This window comes from Pleuronectes platessa, chromosome 22, assembly GCF_947347685.1.
Source record: "Pleuronectes platessa chromosome 22, fPlePla1.1, whole genome shotgun sequence".
In the NCBI taxonomy this organism is placed as follows: domain Eukaryota; kingdom Metazoa; phylum Chordata; class Actinopteri; order Pleuronectiformes; family Pleuronectidae; genus Pleuronectes; species Pleuronectes platessa.
In genome coordinates this window covers 17,452,700-17,467,699 of record NC_070647.1, presented here as the reverse complement: position 1 = coordinate 17,467,699, position 15,000 = coordinate 17,452,700, and the positions used below count along the sequence as shown (strand labels likewise).

The following is a 15,000-nucleotide window of genomic DNA, read 5'->3' as shown; positions in this document are numbered from 1 at the left end:
CACCTTAACGAGGAGAAACAATAAAGAGCCGTGCGTAATGTTCTGGAGACGCTGAGAGACGTTCATGAGCAGCATGAATAAATCAGGCTTCTCGTGGCTCCGCAGATATCTGCTGGCTTTCTATCATGGAGTGGAGGATGAGGGAGACAGGAGGAGAGAGGGAGGAAGGGAGAGATAAAGACAAGAAACGTGACAGAAAGAAATAGAGAAACTAAATATGAAAATGTGTTGATGGAGAGAGGATCAATATGAGTGATTATTGATGGACATGATCAGGACTTTAAATCTGTCTGGATTAAAGGGGGGAGGAGGAGATATAGAAAGACAGAAATAAAGAAGGGATTTCCTTTTTTCTAATAGAGGAAATATGAAGAGAAAGAAGGAAGTGATGATATAGACAGAAAGATAACAGACGGAAGAAGGGAATTTACAGAAAAGGTTGATATTTCTATCTTTCTAAGAAGGACGGATAAAGAGAGATGTCTCTTTCTTTCCTTCCTCTTTCTAAAGAGAACGAAAGATAAACAGGGAGAATGAAACATGTCTCTTTCTTTCCTTCTTTCCTCATCCCTCTCTCCATGGAGAGGAGGATGGATAAACACAGAAAAGGAAACGTTGATCTCTCCTACTCCTCTTTTCCTTTCTCTCTCTCTCCTGTTGTCAATCTAACTCCCGCTCTGTTTTTAAATAAGGGAGGACGAAGACAAATGTCTCATTTTCTAACAGACAGAAAGTCTTCAGGTTGTGTGTTTATGTGTGTGCGTGTGTGTGTAGTGCTTGTTTATATGTGTGCGCTGTAGGGAGGTGTTTCCAGTCACTGATGTTGAAATAGAGGGAGTTTCCTCTCCTCCATTGGCTGCTGGCCGCTGCCCGCTCTTCTCCTCCTCTGTTTGTCCGTGGTCCACCAGGGGCAGTTCTCTGTTGATCTGATCCCAGCGAGCATCACAGATTGTCCTAATTGGCCGTGGAGCACACACAGGCCGCATTGTGCGCACGTCCACGCTAATAACTGCAGGAATCAAGAGGAGGAAACAGAGGACAATGTTGTTTTACCAGTTCTCCCCGTGGCCCGGGAGGAAACAACTCTTGGATTGGCTCTAGAAGAGGAGAGCCTAATAGGGAGTAATGCAATAAAACCCAAGCCCATGCAGTGGTAGTTAATCTCCTAAATCCCCCATTAAATCTTTGGCGAGGATGGATTTAGGGAAAGGCAGGAGGACAACACGTGGATGCCCAGCGCCCCATCAGGAGCTAATAAATAGAAAAAACTGAAAGAAAGCCCCCCCCCCCCCCCCCCCCCCCTCCCTCTCTCAATCTGGGGGTCCTGCGTCTGAGATTAATTCATCCAGACCAGTTTAATCCCCCCCGGTGCCCAATCTGGAGTGGTTTCCTGCAGGACGCTGCAGGGCCCAGTAGAGCCTCATCAGGAACAAACACTGAGCTCCAATTCAAAGAGAGAGAGGGGGGGGGGGGGGAAGAGTTGGCTTGTTTAAATAATGAAAAATACATTTTACAGAACAAAAGGCTGCGGATGCTTTTCTGTCCCCGAGGGTTTGGAAACTCGTTTAACCAGCGAGGCTCCGAATCGAGAGAAGAAGGAAAAACACAACTCGACACGCGTGAAAGGTGTCGACAGGATGATTTACTGTTATTCTCTTGTTATATGATTAATTAACATATAACTGCTTTCACGTGTCAACAGACGTTTTTCCTGAATTTATCCGGAGGGGAGAATGAAAATGTTCTCCTGAGTTCTACCTGCCTCAGTCCCAGTGGGATTATGTCAAATCTGAAGCGAGTGGACGTGTTGACGCAAAACTGAAAAAGGTTTTAAATATCACAGTATGAAGAAGAGGAGCCAAACATGTAGAAGACATGCAGAAGACATGCTGCTTCTTCTTCTTCACATGAGAAAGATGAAAAATCTGGAGCTCACGTCCAAAAACAGCTAAAAAATCTAATATTTGCTGGTTCCAGATTCTCAAATGTGACAAACTGCTGCTTCTTTGTGTTGACGTGCAGTTTGAAGAAGTGTCCTTGAGCTTATCCACTATTTTTTCTACACTAATAGATTCAGCAGACACATAATTAAAAGACAGATGAATAATGAAAATCATGACTTTGTCCCTCATGGAGGAATCTAGATGTGTTCCGCCTCACGTTCAGTAACTCAGCCTTTTCCTTTTCAAACGACTCAGGTGTTTAATGGAGGATTGGGAGTTCATCAGTTTCCAGTTGATTCTCTTCAAACCAGTTGCCTCCTCACACCATCAGAACTCTTAAAGTCCCGACACTGGGAAACCACCAACATGTGGTTCAGCTCCTAAATGAGAACATTCTTCACAACCTCTGGAAACTGAATTAACTAAAGAGTGAAATATTTGACCTTTTTAAAATTCCATGACGTCCCCAAAAGAAGTTTGCAAGGTTAATAAATATGTCCGGATGAGTTTCGGTGGAAACGTCCCGGGTGGGTTTTTCTAAATATTTGGACAGCGACACATTTCCAGTGGATTTGAAATGAAACTTTAAAAAATAAGTTTTCATGTTGAAGATGAAGCTCAAAGTCAGGACATGTTCATTAAGTTTAAGTAAAAGATGAAAGAGCTTGTGGAAGTCCGAAGGGTTTGAATGAACGAGTGACGTCATAATAATCATTATTCATCCATCTCTTAATCATATTTCTGATAAATCTATGAGAGTAGAAGTGAAACACGCTCCTCTTCTTCAACCTGAAAATAGTTTTTGCAAGTATTGCATTCGTCCCTTATTAAAAACAAAAACCTCTCACTTGCACCTGGCAAATTCTCCAGATATTTAATATTTAAACTGTATTGGACATTTTACTGCTTTTGTTTTGTAGCATAGTTATTATTTTTTTTTATTTCCCTGCTGTTTTCTCACTCTGACGTTTCACCAGGGGGCCGGACCTGTGTGTGTCAAACCGTTACACAACGTAACCGGTAAAACCGAAACTTATCTTACTCTCCACTTAAGGGGAATTTTAAGGGGAAATCCCGGTGATAAGAGCTGCTGTGGATCTCTTCCTCCTTCTCTCTGCCCCTGGTGTTTGACTGAGGTGTAATGAGGGCTGGAGATGACGCCATGTAGACAACAGTGATGTGTCAACGCAGCTGAAGATAGTCGGTGTTTAGGCAAGAGGCAGTGATGGGCTGCTGGGGGGGGGGGGGGGGCAGCAAACAGCGTCATGTGAGCCAAATTAGCTCAGCCCGCTGTTTACGCAATGGATGTATGCTGGAGCCACTGTGGGACGTCAGGGCTGTGTGTGTTTGTGAGTGGGTGGTGGGGGTTTACACACACACACAATAACACACACACACACACTCGGAGACACTCACACTCTTTGTAGCCTCACACTTCTGTAAACAGGCTCGGCTCAAACAGCAGCAGGAGAAGCAGCTTCTGCTCATGAAGCTTGGATTTGATTTTTCTGCGTTCCAGAGAATATTGTTTGATTCTTTATCTTTTCTAACTTTTTGGCTCATAATCCAGGATATTGTTCCGTTTCTCTCGGGGACGCTGGTTTCAGAGTGGGGAGTGAACACAGGATGTGGAGCTGCGTTCGGCGTGACGGAGAACGTCTGCGTGACGGCAGCGGGCCTCCGTGTTAATTGCCAGGTTGATGAAAGTGGGTGGAAGTCGGGGGGGGGGGTGAGTCACAGGCGATGTGACTGCATGACCGAGGCCGGCTGCCAGGCGAGCCACAAACAAGGTCTGTTGTTGTGAAGGCGACAAGCTGATCTACACACACAACACTGAGCTGAATATTCATAGTTTAGATTGAAAGATCTGCAAACAGGGAGGAAAGAAGAAGAGACGTCGTGAGATTATGGATTTTATTATATTCTTATGGCCAAATCCATGATATCTAATTATCAGTCAATATTTAATGATTGAGACGAATGAGTGAACTGTCAACTTGCAACAGGAGGAGACACGTCAGGATGTGTTTGATCTGCCTCTGTCAGTGATTGATTGATTGATTGATCACATCACACGTCTGCCTCATTAATCAGAGCAGCACGTCACAGTGTCGGGGGGGAAAAACAAAGTCTTTTTAGACAAACAAGTCAATCAGACACAATCAGGTGTTGATTTGTGAGGAGGAGTCCCGGCTCTGCACTGCAGACGCCTCAGGAAGATGAAGTTAGTTTGATAATCACCAGTCAGACGTGAGGGAGGAACATTCAAACTGTGTCTTTGCTTCAGGTGGAGTTTGTGTTAGTAGAACAACTCATTTCCTGTTGGCTGATAACATCGGTTGATATGAATCGTTCAAACATGATCGGGTTCCGTGTTTTATGGTTTTAGATACGTGTCGAATTGAGTAAATGTTGCAGAAGAATGTTTATTTATTTTAAATTCAGGTTCTATGTTTATTTACAGTTATTTATTATAAAGGTTATCAACAATTTGTATGAATTACTTCTAAAAAATATATATTTATCAGCTGATTTATCTGTATTGTAATTCTTTTACTTCCTAATATCGTCATCGAGGTAATTGTAAATTACATTATTTGGTTTTTAAATGATGACGTCAGAATCTCAAGTACCAACATTTCCAAAAACTTCCCGAATTGTTGTTCAGCCTCGAGGTGAAGTTCACGTAATTTTTTTCCGATTACTCCGTCACCATATTTTCTTCCTCTTGTAAACGTCATGAATCCATATTCAGTTATGAATCGTTCTCCGCCCGAATCTCACTTCCTGCCGGCTCGTGTCATTCCAGTTTTTCTACTCTGTCGGACTCTGATTGTTTATCTGATGGAGTTTTGCTGTCGAATGCAAATGCACGAGCAGATATGAAAACCAGACGAGGCTGGAGAGGCCGACTCGATAACTTCTCCCAGGATTTAATGATGCAGGGACTGAGAGTGAGCGTTGTTGTGATTGTTTGGATCTTCTCCCTCTGCCTCTGATCAGTTGTGTTTCCCCCTCAGTCGTGTGATCGACTCTCACTCATCCACTGCTCCTCCTGTAAACCTCCCGCTCTCTTATACATCTCAAGAAACTGGAAAGGCAACGTGCATCTCTCTGTGTCTGCCGGCAGATGGACTGATCTCTTATCAGTGATCAAACAGGTTTAAAGACACAGGATCATAAGAAGTAGATCAGCAGATTAACTCTGAGGGTGTCTCCTGCTGCAGGGGCGTTCGAGAGGAGCGAGCGATGCAGTGAGGAGGAGCTGAACCCCCCTCAGGCCGGAAGCTGACACTCACCAGGAGGAGGAGGAGGATGCAGTCCGGTGCCCAGGAGCAGCCGCTGGCGCTCACCTCCATCAGGCCGTACAACTCCACCAATGGGAAGGAAGAGGAGGTGAATACAGGTGAGGCCCCGGAGCTGCTTGTGGAGGCAGATGGAAATGAATAGGATTTTTTAGAAACTACAGACTGTGTTTAATATTTGTGTCTAAATTAAGCTTCTTCACTGTTTTTCTGTCTGTTCTAAGTTTTGTAAAGTTTGTTTTGTGTTGAGTTTCAAAGTGTGTTTAAATGACGATGTGTAAATGAAGGATACAAACTTTACTCGAGTAGAAAAGTTAACTTCTGTGTATCTGACATCTTAAGATCTGAAAGAGAACAAAGAGTGCAAACTTTGTTTTGCCAGCGTGTGTGTGTGTGTGTATGTGTATACGTGTGTATTTGTGTCTGTGTGTGTGTGTGTGTGTGTGTGTGTGTGTGTGTACTGACCCTACAATCTGTTTGAAACGAAATCCATCAAAACATCAGCGTGTCACTGCTCCCTCTCATTAGACGGAGCAGGGTCAGTCCTGCATAATTCACACAGACACACACACACACACACACACACACACACAGACACACATACACAGAGACACAAACACACAGAGACACAATGGAAAAAACCTGACACTCAACAACTGTCACCTTCAGCAGGAACATTAGCAGAATCACGTAACACGACAACTGAACACAACACAAACACACACATCCCCCCCCCTGTGAACACAACACAAACACACACATCCCCCCCCCTGTGAACACAACACAAACACACAAATCCCCCCCCCCCTCTCTGAAGTTTGTGTTGTGATAAGATCATTTTTCGTGTTTTTGTGCTGATGAGATTTCTCCTTCACGCAGATGCTGAGTCCGTGCATGAGGAGGAGGAGGAGGCGGAGTTTAACTGGGAGGAGTTCATGGAGGAGACGGGGATGAACGCCGCCCCGCACACCACCTTCAAACATGTGAGTCACGGCGTGTGATCTGCCCCCCCGCTGATCCGTTAAACACAGCCTCTCAGGTGTAAGTGCCACATGCAGAGATCCTTTAACGACGTGTTGAAGAGAGCCGGGGCTCAGTGTCACTGCGCTGTGATGCTGAGCAACCGAGCGCTCTGATTGGCTGTGACCCCCTCGTGACGCACGTCTCTTCACACAACCTCCGCTGCCTTTTGTAGAAACACAGTTGTGGGTAATTACCGAAGCAGCAAAGAAAATACACTGAATACAAATAGACCTTTTTTTTTTTTTTTTAGGGAAGGTCATTAATGTGATTTAGTGACAGAAATCTCAGGGTTGAATCAAAACACTTTGGATTCTGAGGCTCGTTTTTTTTATTTCAGGATTAATTATCCACCCCCGGTCTTTTCTGGATCCTTGCTCTCAAATAAAATCATTAGAGTAAGATGAGGATTTTATTATAAATCACGATTAAGGGCAGTTGTGAACAGAGCATTTATCTAGCATTTGAAATGAAGGGTTTGTTATCGTTTGGATTTTATTCTTAGAAAAATCACGAAACAGTGGTTGATAGGAACAGAGTTTTAACTGCAAAGGCAAATTGGAAGTTTAAATTTAACACATTAACTGTAAAAAGTAGATTTAACTTAGATAAATAAATAAATATGCAAAACACCGAAGATCGTCACCCCTCTATCGCTGCTTCTCGTTTGGAGTATTTTCTAAAACTAAACAACCAACTGCAGAGTAAAACACACGCACATGTTCACAGATTTAGAATATGTGGGTTTATATGCGCGGCCCTGATGTGGGGCAGACTCCGGCGATTTGGGCCCCCCCCCCCCCCCCCCGGGAAGCTAAATTGCCTCGTTGGTAAGTGGATTGAGTAACTGGGAAACAGACCATGAATTCCCCCGGAAAAAATGTGATTCAGTAAAGTGCAGCCCTCGTCCCTCGCTCGCTCGCTCGCTCTCTCTCTGGCTCGCTCTCCCTCTCTGCCTGGACAAATTGAAACAGTGATTTCTCTTGGGCCTCCAAACACACACACACACACACACACACACACACAGACACACACACCGCCTGTAGCTCTCTTACATAAGCCAACCGGAGTGATACAGCACGTTTGCATTGTTGCAGCAGGAAGTCACGGGGGCCATTTGTATTGTGTTTATTTCTAAGATGTTGGCTTTTTCCATTCATTTGTGAGTCTGTGTGTGTGTGTGTGTGTGCGTTTTGTGCGAGCGCTGAATGCGAACATCCTGTTTGGCTCGTAGGGTTCTCGAGAATTGAACTGGCAGCCTGTGGCTCCGGTGGAAACAAGTTCCCGTAGCTGCTGTCATGAGGACTCTGGTTTTTACTTTGTTAAAATGAATCAGAGGCCTGAGTCATTACATTGTGACTAGATATCATGAGGCTGGAGCTGAAAACACTTTCCCATGAGCAATTAGTTATTGTTTCAATTGATTGTCTGTAAAAGGTCAGATAAATACAACTTCTCTGTTGTCGTTTAGTGAAATTATAGAAAGAGATTTTAAATATCGATGATGCACAGGTCTAAATATCGTGACCTTTAAAAAGACCCCAGGAAACAGTATATGTTTATATTCCAAGTGAAAAATAATAAAAAAAAATTTTTATAGTAAGTTTCCTGAGCATCGACAATACAAAATGAGGACATAAAAGAGATTGTACAATGCTCACATTTTTCCAAATTTCTCCAATTAACAGTAACCACCCCGCCCGCCCCCCCCCAACCTTACCCGTCTCTAGGTGAAAAGCGAAAAAGAAACAAAAATAAAAAAAATAAAATAAACTAGAAAAAAAACTAAAGTAAAGTAAACTAAAGAAAAGCTAACATTTTGGGAATGTGAGTTTAATGAGTCTATAATGAACAACAAGGGGTTCCAGATTTTATCAAATAAACCTTAATCTCTTCAATTTAAAAAAAATAATTAATTTCTTCATTCAACTTCTTTAAAGTCGGCTGTTTTTGTGTTTTTCTTTTTTATTTATAGTAATTAATAATAATGTTAAACTGTAAAACATCAAACCTCGGTCACATTCCTTTTGCCTTGAGCGGTTTGCTAACGACGTCTTAGGAAAATAATTGACATATTCTTTTGATATATATTTACATTGGCTGTTATATCAGTATTGGAATTTGTGTCCCTCCCTAATCTCCGTGTTTCCTTTTGGCTCGAGGCCTTTACAGCTGTTGTCTCCGTGACGCCAGCAGCTGAGTCTCTTATTCATTAGAAGTCGAAACCAGCTCGACCTCGATGATGTCATCGGCATCACCCCCCCCCCCCCCCCCCCCGCTGCGCCACAGGAGACGTGTAACACCTGCCAACTACTTCCCATTAACTAACGCTTATGTGTAAAACTACTTCCCCTTTTGCACTTCACATCCATTTCCTCTAAAGTTAAAAACTCTATACTCAGAAACCAGCGATCATCCCCAGCAGAGCGTCACACACAGAGGAAACTGCTGAGTCATGTTTTCACTGAGCCGGGTTCTAACCTGAGATCCTCACAGAGACGGCAGAACAGAGTCCAACAGGGCGAGAGCGGCTGTCAACAAACCCTGAGCTCAACCTGAAAGAGAAACTGAAGACAAATATTAAACTAGTGACTCAATCTGCTGATTAACATCCCCCCCGGTTCACCTTTGACCTCTGGTGCTTGCTCAGGCCGTGTGTCTGTAAATAAATGTGTTACCTCATTGATTAATGAACTTATAGAGTCAAATATGAATATTAATGAGGTTGTGTCCCCCCCACCCAGGTGGAGATCAGCCTCCAGAGCAGCTTCCAGCCCGGCATGAAGCTGGAAGTGGCCAATAAGAGCAGCCCGGACTCGTACTGGGTGGCCACCATCATCACCACGTGCGGCCAGTTGCTGCTGCTGCGCTTCAGCGGCTACGGAGACGACCGCAAGGCCGACTTCTGGTGCGACGTGATGACGGCCGAGCTGCACCCGGTGGGCTGGTGCGCCCAGAACAACAAGACCCTCATGCCCCCGGAAGGTAGGAGGCCACACGGTGATCTGTCACACACACAGACACACACACACAGACACACACAGACACACACAAGGTTAGATCAATATCCACAGAAGCACATGTCGGCCGTCACATGAGCGTGAGATGTTTCTCTCTGATCCTGATCCTGAGGAAGCTTTTTAAAACACATCATGTTTGGTTTGGTTTAATTAAAGTGTTTTATTTTATAGTCACGGCTCATTATGATATAAACAATAGAGCGTAACAGCGTCCTTTCAAAAAATCTTTATAAAATTAGTATTCACTATTACACCCGAGGACTGTGGGTAGTGTAGTTCTCAACACGTGCACATGATATCACACTTTGTTTTCTCGATCTCGTTGTTTGTGGTGAATCTACCTTGGATGGTTAAAATATTATGGCTGATTATCAAAACCTTTATTTCAGGAAATTAACTTTATTAAACATTCTTAATTTACTATGTATTTATCAGCTTTTGTATTTGGCAAAAAAAAGTTGTAAACAGGATTTTAAAAGTTATTTTTGTATTTGTTGTTGTATTTTCTTGTTGGAACATTAACTTGTTCATTGTCAATTGGTGTGAAGTGTATCTAAGGCGTGAAGGGAGCTTAAATGTGTGTTTAATCCTTTATTGAGGAATTTGTGTCTTTTTTCAGATATTAACAGTTGGTTACAAACATTTTTCTATAAGGAAAAATATGTGTAAAGAAAGTAGTTGTGTAGATTAGGTTAGAATTTTACGTGTTGGCTGTTTAATACTGAATGAGAAGAAAGGTTTGTTTGGCAGTAAACACACACACACACACACACACACACACGCACACACATGCACAAACACAACATGTGAGCACCTCCCACCTTTCATGGATGCTTTAAATAAACTCAGTAGAAAGACAGGTTTCCCTTCAAGTGCCTCGACTGGCCTAAACTTTTCCCAGCAGCCTCTCTGCTCTTATTGTGACATTTCCACCTGCAGCGACCATATCTATAAATAGATATAGATCTATATATAAAAGTCTGTAAAGTTAAAGGACCCCACGGCAGCAAACCATGTGATGAAGTCCGTTCTCTATCGAGGCCTCTGCAACAACAACACACTCACAGACACATTCTTAGTTGCTTCATTTCAAGGCTTTGCATCATTTCATGCACTTGTGAGTGAGTGTGTGTGTCTGGTGTGTGTCTGGTGTGTGTGTGGTTGAGTCAGCAGGTATTGTGTATTATTTTCCAGTGCTTACAGTCACCTGTTTGTGTTTGTTTCCTTTTCGTTTGTCTCTCAGATAACATTTACCTAAGAAAAGGTAAGCAGCTCTAACAGTGCCTCTCACTAACCCCCCCCCGCCCGGCTCGCTAGTGGCCGACAGCCAATCAACACTGTGTCCACGTTAGAGCTGCATGTGCAGTCAGTGTGCTTCCTCCTCCTCCTCCTCCTCCTCCTCCTCCTCCTCCTCCTCCTCTTCTAATCTCTGCAGGAAGTGACCTCACAACTCGCGCTTCACCCTCTTCTTGCATGTGCCTCCTTTCTAGCTGGGTGCTTAGTGTCTTAGCGGAGCGATAACACACACATACACAGACACAGACACACACACACACACACACTCTGCCTGCTGTGCTCGTATGATAAAGCGTAGAACAGCAGCGGCTCGGTCCGAGATGTGAAGCTTTGATACAAACGCTGTTTCCTGTGTCAGGGAGAGAAGAAGGTCACTCCTCCTCGAATCCAAACGACCACGGTCAGAAGTTTAACAGCCGCCGAGAGTGAAATGTGTGTTCCTCAGATATGATCATCATGCGTCACTGAACTGGCAGCGACTCTTCATCTTAAATGAGCTTTTCTGAGGAAAGACAACATTAATATCAGCTTTTTATCGATCTGTGTCTTTTATATTCTGGAGCCTGACTGATGGATTCAGCCTTCAGCAGTCACCATTGTTATTGTTTCTATTAATTCATCGTTTAGTCGATAAAACATCAGATAAACACTCGTCAGTTTCCCAAGTGGACGAGTGAGAGGCTGCAGACAGAACATGTCTCACTGGAATAAGATGTTAAGTGTTTAATATCGAGTCTCAATTACATTTCTATCTTATTAGGCTACAAGGAAATCTTAGAAATCAATGGATTTACACTTTGTGTGAATGTGTGTGTGTGTGTGTGTGTGTGTATGACATCGGGCCCATTCTCAGACCTCCTTTATAAAACTTTATTTGTTTTTGTAGAGAAACGGTTTGACCACACGGTTCATCACTAATAGTTTCCCACAATCCTCCTCTGCAGATAGACGTCACCTCTGAATTATAGATGTCCATTTGTTCCCGGAGCATTTTAAAATCTTCCATTTCAGTTTAAAGTTCATCCTCGACCTCGGAAAACATCCTTTTTTGTCTTATTTAAAGTTCAGTGAGAATAAAGCACTCGGATCCTTATTTGGAAATGGAATGATGTGGAGTCATGTGATCCCTTAAAGGGCCGGTTCACCCATTTTACAGGGAGACATGACACGCTCTCACTTCCTGTTTCACGTTTTCATTTGACAACACTGTGAGATCAACCAATCAATCGATCAATTAGAGAATTACACAAAATAATAAAAATGCTAAAATTTAAACATCATGAAAATAGATTGAGATAAAATTTGCAATATAAATGCACTAAAATAATGTTAAAAACATATTTAATCAAATCCCAGGCTGAGACGAATCAAACAATGATATAAACATTATTATATATCAACATTGATTTGGTTTAGACCTTTTGAGTTGTTAGAGAATTAATAGATTTGATCAGATTTCTTCCTCCTTCAGATCTTCAGTTTCACAAGATGAGTAGAAAGCTGATCTGATTGGTTGCCTGGTAACGCAGCAGCAGTAGTTTATAGAATCAACCCCCCCCCCCCCTCCCCCCCCCAAACACTCGGCCTCAACGTTTCTTCACAATTTAGCACGACTGAAAAACGTTTACTGCAAAAACTCCAAATCTGACTTTCTCGTGTTTGTTATACATGAATTTGTCAAATTAAACACTCACCTAAACCCCCCCCCCCCCCCCCCCTCCCGTCAGACGTGTGAACTCACTCGTTAAACGCACAAACACACAAACGCGTACATTTCCTCTTTCTCAGCTCCAACACTTTAAATGCTCTTCACGCTGACTGATGCTTCTGTGCTCATCAAACCAAATGAACCAGTGTCTCTGTTTGTGCGTCTGCAGCTCAGCGGAGGATTAGCTTCACGTTGAAAAAAGATTACGGGAATAATGTTTGTATGCTCGTAAAAATTATGACTTCCTTCTTGAAATATTACAAAATGATTTGCATAAAAAACATGTAAAATCATTATTTCTAATATTCACCCGGCGTCAACTCTGCAGCCGACACAAATCTCATGTAAAACAGTGTGTAGAGTGAGTCAGGCTGCCCCCCAACCCCCCCCCCCCCCTTCCTGCCTGAAACCTCCAGATTTGCATCACCTCACTATGGTTGTGTGTTTGTGTTGTGTCACTATAGAAGAATGTGTGTGTGTGAATAGGTTTCATTTTCATAAGGCGTGTGTGACGAATGTAGAAAAGAATCAAAGGCTGTCTACGTCACACACACACACCCATCCACACACACACACACCCCCCCCCCCCCCCCCCACACACACACACACACCCCTGTCCCTGCAGGGCCCTTTAACACTCACCGCTAACTTACACTAAGATAATTTATATTTACCGACCCTGCTGTAATAATCCCTGTCATGAGCGCGGCCATAAAAATGTTAACAAAACGATGTGAACGTGTGCAGGCGTGACTTCGCCCAACACACACACACACACACACACACACACACACACACACACACACACACATACACGCAGCAGCAGCAGCCAGGCGTCTCTCAATAAACACACTTAACTGCACCGTGTGGCATTTTACATGAGCTGCACTCATTAGGCTCTCGGCCTGTTTGGGAAGCCTGTCAGTTGAAATGGAGTTAGATTAAAATGGCTTTCTACCCCTGGTGTATTTTCATAATGACGGGAGGAGACGGACGGACAGAGGGGGGGGGTTGGAGGGGAATCGAGCTTAATTTGCTCCCTTCATTAGCTCTGATTAGAATCCGGGATTGTGCCTGAAACACAGAAACGCTTCTTCTTCTTCTTCTTCTTCTTCTTTAATTACGACATTGATTATCCAAAGTGAAGCTTTTTAAATAAAGCCGGGGGATTGTTTAGAGACGTGGAGCCGGACCAAGATGCAAATATTTCATACGTTTCCTTTTTAGTTCTTCGTTTTCTCCTTTTCTCTCTTTTTCTTTTTTTTCTTAACACTAGATATATTTGCTTCAGCTGCAGGTTTTAGTGCAACGTGTTCTTCTGGGAGAGAGAAGGGGGAGAGGGGTGAGGCTGGCACAGGGATAGTGAAGGAGAATGTAGGAGGAGGGTGTGTGTGGGTGTTTGCATGTGTGTGTGTGTGTGTGCGGTATTTGTGTGTTTTAAATATCTCCTCCCTCAAGGTTAATTAAGCACTTATTGTTACGTGAAATCCGGGATTTCACCTCGTCTGCTGCCGTCAGGATGGAAATGAAGAATAATAGAATTTATTTGTTAATGCAGCAATACAGTGTAATTAAACTGCAAGCAGAGTGTGTGTCTGTGTGTGTGTGTTTTTGTGAGAAAGGGTTTGCGTGTTTCGGTTTCTCCTGCTGCTGCACCACTCTAAATGGCTTCATGAGTAACCTCTACAGGAATCGGTAAAAATAGTTTATCTATTTCTGCACGGCCCAACATCAGCACGGCACAGTGTTTGTTTGTGTGTGTGTGTGTGTGTTTGTGTGTGTGTGTGCAGGCATGTATGGGTGCGTGTGTGTGTGTGTGTGTGTGTGCAGCCGTGAGGAGAGAAAATAGTCTCACAGGAAAAAACACTATTATTAACCAGGCGTGCGGAGGGAGAGCGGCTGGGCCACGGAGACGCTGGCGTTCCAGTCACAGGACGAACCGCCGGCACATCGATTCATCTGGCAGAAAAAATCCAGAGTTGTTGATTTGATTCAGATGGGACCCTGAGGGGGGGGGGGTTATTGATCCGGTCTCACGAGTCAATTACATCTTTTAAAAAGCCTCCACGGAGCAAACTGTCAGTTAAACTTACTAAAAATCTCTCTGATTGGAGAAGAATGAGATTTTCAGTTCAGAGGATCCGTCTCCTTTGTTCTGGAATTATGTGTCGGGAGTTTGATTCTCTTTCCTGAAGGTCATGACCCCAAAACAATAAAATCTAACTCCTTAAGGATTGTTTATGTTTTTACAAAGCTCGACATTGTTTTGAACAGATTAAACATTCACTGGCAAAAAGTCAGATTTCATCAAGTTCGATGAATTATTCTCTGAGAAATCAGTGAAAATATAGAAACAAAAACCAGAATGTTAAAGAAAGTGATTTTTTATTTTTTATTATTTAGTGAGGGACTGTTTTTTAAGACTACTGACAGGACAGGGGCACTTTACGGGCCTATCAAATTTGATCTGAGGTCAGTTATTTGTTGATGAATATTAATCAGGACGTGAAGAGGATTTTAACAAAGATAGAAAGTGTTTCAGGAACAAATATTGAAGGTGCTGCATTGAGAAAAACCCTGCAGCCTGATTCCCCCCCCCCCCTCAATGTTTACTGAAGATTCATAGATGTAAACAAAGAGCTTGATAGACACAATGATCGTCTCCTGCTGGGAAACTCCAGCTCGTCACCAGCAAGCGAAATTAAAAC

At 43.2% G+C, this 15,000-nt stretch overlaps 1 protein-coding gene across 1 annotated transcript in view; it reads left to right on the top strand.

The window, feature by feature from the left end:
* sfmbt2 (Scm like with four mbt domains 2) overlaps positions 1-9,253 on the top strand; it is a gene marked incomplete at its 3' end in the record, with an annotated part of 10,698 nt that extends 1,445 nt beyond the window's left edge. Inside the window, 3 exon segments of the mRNA XM_053415428.1 lie at positions 5,171-5,349; positions 6,128-6,231; positions 9,013-9,253. Of these exon segments, the coding sequence (XP_053271403.1) occupies positions 5,259-5,349; positions 6,128-6,231; positions 9,013-9,253 (436 nt within the window).
* Between the last annotated feature and the right edge of the window lie 5,747 nt (positions 9,254-15,000).